This window comes from Dinoponera quadriceps, unplaced genomic scaffold (genome assembly GCF_001313825.1).
Source record: "Dinoponera quadriceps isolate SergipeBrazil2010 unplaced genomic scaffold, ASM131382v1 scaffold7286, whole genome shotgun sequence".
Lineage (NCBI taxonomy): Eukaryota > Metazoa > Arthropoda > Insecta > Hymenoptera > Formicidae > Dinoponera > Dinoponera quadriceps.
In genome coordinates this window covers 474,997-483,987 of record NW_014562508.1, presented here as the reverse complement: position 1 = coordinate 483,987, position 8,991 = coordinate 474,997, and the positions used below count along the sequence as shown (strand labels likewise).

The 8,991-nt window shown below is 35.9% G+C and overlaps 2 protein-coding genes across 2 annotated transcripts in view; one reads left to right on the top strand and one right to left on the bottom strand.

The window, feature by feature from the left end:
• Window positions 1-4,376, bottom strand: part of LOC106751103 (lachesin) — a 366,970-nt gene extending 362,594 nt beyond the window's left edge. The window contains exon 1 of the mRNA XM_014631887.1: window positions 4,134-4,376. The gene's annotated coding sequence lies outside the window, so the exon portion shown is untranslated. The remainder of the gene's footprint in view (window positions 1-4,133) is intronic.
• A 718-nt stretch (window positions 4,377-5,094) lies between these two features.
• On the top strand, window positions 5,095-6,538 carry LOC106751104 (30S ribosomal protein S11). The gene is made up of 5 exons (XM_014631890.1): window positions 5,095-5,422; window positions 5,500-5,728; window positions 5,858-5,923; window positions 6,015-6,131; window positions 6,254-6,538. Exons 1-4 carry the CDS (start codon window positions 5,187-5,189, stop codon window positions 6,120-6,122), a joined length of 639 nt encoding a protein of 212 aa, XP_014487376.1. The 5' UTR covers window positions 5,095-5,186; the 3' UTR covers window positions 6,123-6,131; window positions 6,254-6,538.
• The last annotated feature ends 2,453 nt before the right edge of the window (window positions 6,539-8,991 follow it).

Genomic DNA, 8,991 nt, shown 5'->3' with positions numbered 1-8,991 from the left:
GAGGGAGGGAGGGAGGGGGAGAGAGAGAGAGAGAGAGAGCTGGAATCTGAAGATACAAACGGGTAAATAAGACCTCGGTGAGCGTCGACTTCGAGAGCTACGAGCTTTCGAGTCGTGTTGTTTCTTTCAAGGAGCTGAGTAATAATTTTAACATTTCTCAAAACAAAGTCGTGTTTTCTCTCATTCTCTATCGTGTCCCATCCGGACAAGGCGATGAAATACGAGATACAAACGCGGAATGTTGAATAAAAGTAAATGATAGGTACCTATCACTGAGTTGTGTCGCTTTAGACAGAACAGAAGGATGATAACAACTATACGGATAGTTATTTCGAACGACTTTACCTCGGGCGTAGTTGCCGTTCAATTACATCTATTCTGCTGTCTTCACAAAAGGCTGCGCTTATATGCGAAGAATAAAAAGGGAAAAAAGCAAAACAATTAATATTACGTTTCGAGATTTTTGTTTTTGATTTTGTTTAAAATTCACGTATATGCTTCCTTTATTACTATCTTTATTTATTTTTATCTACGAACTTAATTTCTTTTATGTTATATTCCTACACTGAAGGAAAAATATTTTTAATATAACAAAAATTTTTTCGTTATGTGTATCTGTACTGGGAATATATTTACTTATACTAATTAGATATTTATATACCGATGAAGAATTTTTTCCAAATATATAAGGAAATATGCATTTTTCATATTTTATATTTTTATGAAAATTAATTTTTTTATGAGCTTTTGTGAGAAAACAAATGTTTTTATTTAAATAAAAAAATTTCGATTTAAATAAATCTGTTATTAGTGCCCATATTGAACAGATAATTTTTATTTTCTAAACATTTTTTCTCTCAATATAGTTTTTTATCTCATTTGTAGCAATTATCTTAATGAATGATTGGTTGCTAAGATGACTGTCCGCTACGAGCGTAGCGTACGGACAGACTTGGAAAGATCATCGTACGTACTGAACTTTTCCACTCGAGATAATTCAAAAGCGGGTAGTTGAGCCACTCTATCAAGGAATGTCCCGTGTATTCCCTTCCAATACTTTCGACCGATACTCCGTATTAGACGCTGAGAACGTAAAGTACAAGATGCACGTAAATGCAGGTTCGACTTGCAGAATTGCGCTTTCGAATCGCGTTGTTTCCGTCGGGCTGTCGGGGAACCTCATGATGTATGTGAAGGGAACTCGGAAAAGTACAGGGATAAAACGAGCGCACAGGATCTATCGCATAGCGACCGCTTTCAGAAATATCGGGGAAACTCCGCGGGCCCTCAAAGAATGGAATACCCGGTTACGTTTAAACGAGAGAGAAAGAGAGAAGGAGGAAGAGAAAGAGAGAGAGAGAGAGAAGGGAGGAGAGAGAGAGAGCTGTACAACGGATACTCGATACCGTTCCTCTGGATAAACCGAGCTTGAGTGCTGTGAATGCTTGCTGACTTTCCCACGATCGCCCCTCCCGTTTCTCCTTCGCAACGTGCTTTGTTTCCGCGTGGAGGCTTATTTTATATTGAAAACCAAATTTTTTTCTCGTCTGCGCGGACGGCGCCGGCGTTAAATTCGATATGAAACCGTTCGTTTCGACGCGGCAATGACATCGAGAGGGCGGATTATGTGGACGATGGGCGAAAATTTCATTTTGCGGATCAATTATTTTCAGTAATCCACCGAAGCAAAGCGAAAAATATCGGTATGCTGCGAAGTTGGAAAAATGGAGAGGTGCAAGATGATAAAAATGTATGTTAATTTCAATCTAGCAGCAGCTAATGGCAGGTTTCCAATGAACCATATATGTATTAATGTGTGATTGGAGGAATTTGAATTTAATTATAATGGAATTTAAGTAACATAGAGTAAAGTTTAAAGTGATAAAAATTTACGTTAATTCCGATCTAACAGTAGCCAATGACAGGTTTCCGATGGACCATATATGCATTAATCTGTGATTGGAAGTATTTGCTTTTAATTATAATGGAATTTCCGTTATATAGTGTAAAATCCGCCGTTGAAACGTTTAAATATTTTACGAGATATGCATTATATGATCTTTCGCGTAAATTAGGGTGCGTCGTGAAATCTTACGAAAAACATAATATCAGCGATCCGAAGAATCACCTTGTCTACTCCCAAGTATCGATCGAAATGGATAAGCAATTATACATGGAATCGTCGATATCGAGGTGAATGCTAATCGAGCATACAAACAGGCGGGCGCAAACAGTTCCCCGAAGCTCTCTCGGTGTAATTCAGTAATGATCTTAGGGTAAGGTTCATAATAACTGCGTAAATGAGAGGGGTCCCGTAATTAATTCGAGTATTCTCCCGAATGNGGGGGGGGGGGGAGAGAGAGAGAGAGAGCACGCCCCGCGTCGAGTATGCGCAACCCCGTCGTGCACGAAGTAGATTCCATCTCGAAAGCTCCCTACAAAGCCACTGAATCAGCGCCGTTAATTTGTTAAGTATAAAACGAATCGTTTTCCTCTACGCGCAATCCGATACGACGCGCATAACTCGCGCGTACGACAGAGAATTTATCCTCCGCCGTAACGACGACTCGCGGTAATTAGCGCGCCGCTCGGGGGATTAGAAGCCGGCGAAAGTAACGAAATTGCCGTCTCTCTTGTAAATATGTTTCCGACTCGATAACTAACTGAGATTATTCCACATCGAAATACGTGCGATTAATCCTCGCGACCTTCAGCACACGCGACATTGTAAATTCTAATTACGATACATCGGAACGTAAATGCGACCTTTGAATGTCGTGGGTGAAATTGCGCAAGATATACATAATTGCTATTTTGCAAAATGAACATCAAATCCCACTTGATAACGTCGATTTGATTCGCGGGACTAATGAGAGTTTAATTATTTTAGTGGTCGCGATATTTCTTGCGCACGATCGACCGGACGGTTACGTGTGTGAGCGCGCGCGCGCGCGCGCGCGCTCGTAATGGCCGTGTCGCGAGGGAGTAAACATCCCGCGATCGCAGACTCGTTCGAAATTTTCTTAACCAAGAGAGATGCGCGCGGAGTATCAAGAGTCGTACACACGCATTCGCGCGCACACACCGCCGCATGCGCACTCTATCGTGCCGACATTATTCATGTGTTATTACACGCGGAGAAGCCGCGAACCAGAAATGGCTCGTAAGGGAAATGCGGCAACGCAATCTACGGCCGGTCTGATGATAACTAATACGTAATTCCGCGCTATTGAAATCGCGCGCATTGTTACCACGCTCGGGCGATAACGCTAATGAAAGAAACCGAGAGTACCGACCATGGCAACGGATCCGCTGTTTCAGAGAACGAACGGCTCCGAGTAACGACAAATTTCCGTCTAGTCCCTCGTGAATACAGCGGCGGATAATTCGATGGAACGTTTGAACGCGTGCCGGAGGAACAATGCGAGTGCAAGTTGCTGCTGGTTTTCCCGAGACATCTTTTTAATATATTACACTTTTAAGTTGGTGCGGAGATTCACCTTGTTTTTTAATCAATAAAATTTCTGTATTCTACCAGTCTTCTAAAGTTTTCAGATATTTAAATAAAAATTAATTTAATTTAATAATAATTAAATTTTGTAAAGAAAAAACATGTAAATTGGCACCCTCTTAAGGCCTGTTCTACAATAGGTCGTATGTCGCCGTCGGATGCCAGAGCATAGTCGATGGTCCAACGAGAATTTATTTTCGAAAAATAAATTCTCTCATTGGACGATCGGCTGTGGTCCGACTCACGGCGTATCACGGCGCATCACGGCGTAGAACGGACTTAATTATGTCCGGCTGCAACTGATAGTAAGCGAAACTGCACAAAGCGTGTACCATCGGCGTGAAATAATTCATTCAGCATAGATTTCTAAAGGATGTCCTAAAGACGTCCTTGGAACATAGGACGTCTATAGGACGTCTTTCGGATAAAGTGTGGTGTATGGGAATATCGTGCAATTCGAACTTTTCGTACGCTCGGCTTTAACGTAATCTAATCTACATGTCTCGACTTTCTTACGGTATTTCGAAAGCGATATCTTTCAGAGCAAATTCATAGTTACGACAGGGTGAACTGAGAGGGCAGATAATTCTAAATTGAGACTGATAATGATTTGATTACTTGCCAACGGATTCGACGACAATGTTGTTTTCTCCACAGCGTTGTCCCGCGCTTATTCCAGGTTATTGCACGTACTGTAATCCCATATATTGCACACTTACGTATTATTCACTCGCGCCGATACAAATCGACCGGAAAAAACACGGTTAATCGCGATTCCGCACGCTAATTAACGCGATTCACGGCGATCACTGGTCACTTTGTACGCGTGCGGTCTGCGATGCGTCGCGATTCTAAACAAACTGACCTTTTGATCGGTAATGATGTCAGAAGTGGACAATTCGAATGGCTGTTACGTAACAGACACGCAGTTTCTTATTATTACGTAACGAATTTTCCGGTATTTTTTTGCCGGACGATCGCGATATTAATTGAAGCGCAAAAAAATAAACACGGCCAAAAGTAAATATAAACATACCAGGCAAAATATTAGCTTTTTTGTATTTGTCGTATTCAGGAGAATATTTCGCAAATAATGCATATTTCCGCCTCTGTTTTATCGATAGCGCTCGATATTTTGGAGGGCAGAAATGTTATGTTCATCAATACAACTTTCAAATAACGAATAATTGCGTCTGTATAAATTATGTTTATTGAAATTTATCCTGTTTGATAAACTGTTAATATTTATAACATGCTCCAATAATACGAATTACAAATTTATTTTCGTGCCGGGGCATAGCACAATTCGATTAAAACGATTGCCGGGTCATGATAATTTAGATTACTAAATTGTGAAGTATTAAACGAGAGTAATTGAAATTTGGAAGTAATTAGCTTCACAATCATAAATCGATCGTCGGGCACTCATAAGATTCGCGTGTACCGACAGTTTAGTCGAATAACTAGATTGTACGAGAGGTCGCCAGTAATCGATAAATAAACTGTTATCAGTACGACATCGTGGCGGTATCGTTCTCTTCTGCGTAATGCTGCGAGAGATACAGAGATGGCAATAGCTTAGCGACACCATTTGTTTACAGTTGCACCGTTCGTTCACGTTGCGCCGAATCCGTCTCTCGTGTACTATCGAGTATCATTTAACGGATTAACCAAGATGATTAAGTCTGCTTTACAGTTAATTAAATATCCTTTATTATCGGAAAGCGTGTTGGCCAATGGTGCTGTGATTTGCGGCTGTTTCAATAACATAACCTCAAAAAGCATTTGCACCACCTCATTCTGTAACAAGGAAATTCGGTTTCAGTCCGACAAATCGAGAGTTGGCAAGAGCTCAAAATATGGATTAACAGAGGGAGAAACTACGTCTGAATTGATAAATGTTAATCAGCAGTAAGTTTTGCTAAAAAGTCCTAACAATAATTGTACTTTCTACGGAAGCTATTGGAATCATTTTGTCTATGTTTCAGAGACCATCTTTTTCCCGACATAGACACGCCGAATCGACTATTTAATGGTGTACTGTTTAAAGAACTCCATATTATCAATATCAAATCAACTCCTAATAACACAATCATGTCCTTTACCGATTATAAGGGTAAAATATTGATATTGCATACATCAGGTATCGAAGGTTTTAAGAATGCTAGAAAAGGAACAAACATTGCTGCACAACAAGCAGCTTTAACATTGGGTAACGTGAGTATAGTTTGAATACATATAATAGTTATGTATATAAAATAGAATATGTGCTGTATGATATTTATATGAACAATTAGATATGATATTAATATATTCGTCTTTAAAAAGTATATATTTATTATTCAGCGTATTCGAGAATATGGCATAAATACAGTGAGGGTACGAGTACAAGGAATTGGACCAGGCAGAATGGTATTTTGAAAACATTATCTCTTGTTTATACATATTATATCAATTCAATGATTAATAGCATATTCTAACGCTTTTGATTTTTGATTTTCAGTCTTCTATAAAAGGTCTTTCCATGACAGGGTTAAACATTATTTCTATTACTGATGATACTAGAGTAAGTCCGAATCCACCGAGACCACGAAAACCAAGAAGAATATAGTTTAGTATTGTGAGTATTATAAATTGTAAATTTCTTTATTGAGTATTTCTCAATATATCTTGTGAAAATTCAATAACGTATCATTTTTTATTTCTTACTATACATTGAGACCAACCCTTTTATTGGTACAGGTTTGGGTCGAGAAAATGTTACTGGAATACATTGATGTTTAGATTGACATTATATGATTGGAATTTTGTGACCCACATTGGTTTATTTTATGTGTGAAGAATTTCTTTATTTTTATTTACAATATATAATTGCAATTACAACGTTTAATTATTTTCAAATATTAATATGAATGTGTGTGTAGACATTGTTCTAAAAAGGAAACAATGTCTTTGTAAATCGTATAATAATTACAATAATAATACAATATTATAATAATAATTATGTTATTCAATATTTTATACTAATATGAGGTATATTTTTCACTTTCCTGTCATATTCTACAAATATGTGTGACTAGATTAAATATATTCTCAAAAGAGATAGAACTTTTCTACATATATAAATAATTTTTTTTAGTTATTGTCTATGCGCATTTATATTTTTTAATACAATCACATAATTTTTATCTTTACATAATTTTGCATATTATATTTTTGCCACATTGAATACAGCTTGCATAAGTTAATATATGTAAGAGTACGTACACAGATTTTTACTAGCTGTAAATGAGATTTTTCAAATTTGTCGCATCTATCTTCCTCATGTCCATTTTACTTTAAATGGACGATAATGATATAATATCGTACAATTTTGCGATATTGTAGAAATCCGCACACATAGCCAACTACACATATATATTTTTTGACGAACTGTCGTTAATTATTGAATTCTGTTCATCTGGAAATAACTCTATAATCGTTCTTGTTCATCTCTGTGACGCATTTTACCCCATCGAATAATGATTATGCACTAGGTGCATTTATTATTATGTCCTGATGGAGAAATTTTATTTTATATATATATATATAAAAGGACATAATAATAAATGCACCTAGTGCATAATCATTATTCGATGGGGTAAAATGCGTCACAGAGATGAACAAGAACGATTATAGAGTTATTTCCAGATGAACAGAATTCAATAATTAACGACAGTTCGTCAAAAAATATATATGTGTAGTTGGCTATGTGTGCGGATTTCTACAATATCGCAAAATTGTACGATATTATATCATTATCGTCCATTTAAAGTAAAATGGACATGAGGAAGATAGATGCGACAAATTTGAAAAATCTCATTTACAGCTAGTAAAAATCTGTGTACGTACTCTTACATATATTAACTTATATATATAAAATAAAATTTCTCCATCAGGACATAATAATAAATGCACCTAGTGCATAATCATTATTCGATGGGGTAAAATGCGTCACAGAGATGAACAAGAACGATTATAGAGTTATTTCCAGATGAACAGAATTCAATAATTAACGACAGTTCGTCAAAAAATATATATGTGTAGTTGGCTATGTGTGCGGATTTCTACAATATCGCAAAATTGTACGATATTATATCATTATCGTCCATTTAAAGTAAAATGGACATGAGGAAGATAGATGCGACAAATTTGAAAAATCTCATTTACAGCTAGTAAAAATCTGTGTACGTACTCTTACATATATTAACTTATATATATAAAATAAAATTTCTCCATCAGGACATAATAATAAATGCACCTAGTGCATAATCATTTTTATTTATTTTTTACTAAAATGTTCGCGATCATATATTTCGATATGACATGTTAATATTCAATTATCGCTTGAAATCTTGAAGGATTGAATATTTCGTTTCAAATATTTTCTTACAAAATGACAATAATGAAATTCTCTTAACTCCTCTATAAATTTTTAATCATGATCGTATCTTTAACTCATAAGAATAATCGTGTAACATCATATTTCATCAGAACTGTCTCGTTAAATCGATTATTTTATATTAAAATGGATTAATGATTAAAAACTACACATCTTGCACTTTCTCTTCTCTCTCTTGCACAGAATATTTCTGCTATAGGTCACAGAAATAAGCAGAGTAGCAATAAATAATATGAGTTCATCTCGAGCGTTCCAAAAATTGGTACGTCTCTCGTCATATTAATATAAATAAATATTTAAATAATTACATAAATATATGTACAAAGATTTTTTTTCTGAACTTGTATTAGAATGTTAATAATATTGGCGTATGACAGACTGCAAAATTATAGTTTCTAGATCAGTACATACTAAAGATGTCTCACCAAATTCAGATTAAACTAATTCACGAATAATAATAAGAATTGCTAATTTTTAGTTCTATAATTTGTAATTCAATGATAATCGATAAAATTAATAATTTCTACCTGCATTAGCAAGATAGAGCAGGTAATATTTAACTGACAGCAATTTTAAATCGTCGATTAGATTAATCAGAGTTTGATGAAAGTTACTCTAATAGACTAGTTGTCGATTAAGCCGAGTCGAAATTTTTACCCTATGTCAAACCTTTAATTCTACAACACAGTAGGAACTAAGACAGTAAAATAAATTTTAAAAAATGTCATTCTAATAATATAATTTCTTTCACTTTGAACATGATGATGCCTTAAATTTCCATTTTCGCTGTTTTCAAGCGTCAAAATAAGTTGTTTTACAATAGCATTAAAATTATACCTCCGCTAGTAAGTGTGCCTATAAGAATTAAAGGTTCAAGAGAGGAGTTAACAAGAGCCTAGTATCGTTAAAGTAAACGCAAACTATCCTTAAGACGGTCAAAGTAGCGTCAAAATTTCGATTCGGAAACGCTGACGATTAATCGACTTTTCTCCTTCACCTACATTACACAGCCATAACCGTAATCGATTAGTAACTTAAG

Excerpts from the sequence above, each read along its gene's own strand:
- LOC106751104 (XM_014631890.1), top strand. The coding sequence starts at position 5,187 with ATGATTAAGTCTGCTTTACAGTTAATTAAATATCCTTTATTATCGGAA. Across the intron at positions 5,423-5,499 it reads TTGATAAATGTTAATCAGCA|AGACCATCTTTTTCCCGACA; the intron begins GTAAGTTTTGCT and ends TCTATGTTTCAG. Across the intron at positions 5,924-6,014 it reads GAATTGGACCAGGCAGAATG|TCTTCTATAAAAGGTCTTTC; the intron begins GTATTTTGAAAA and ends TTTGATTTTCAG.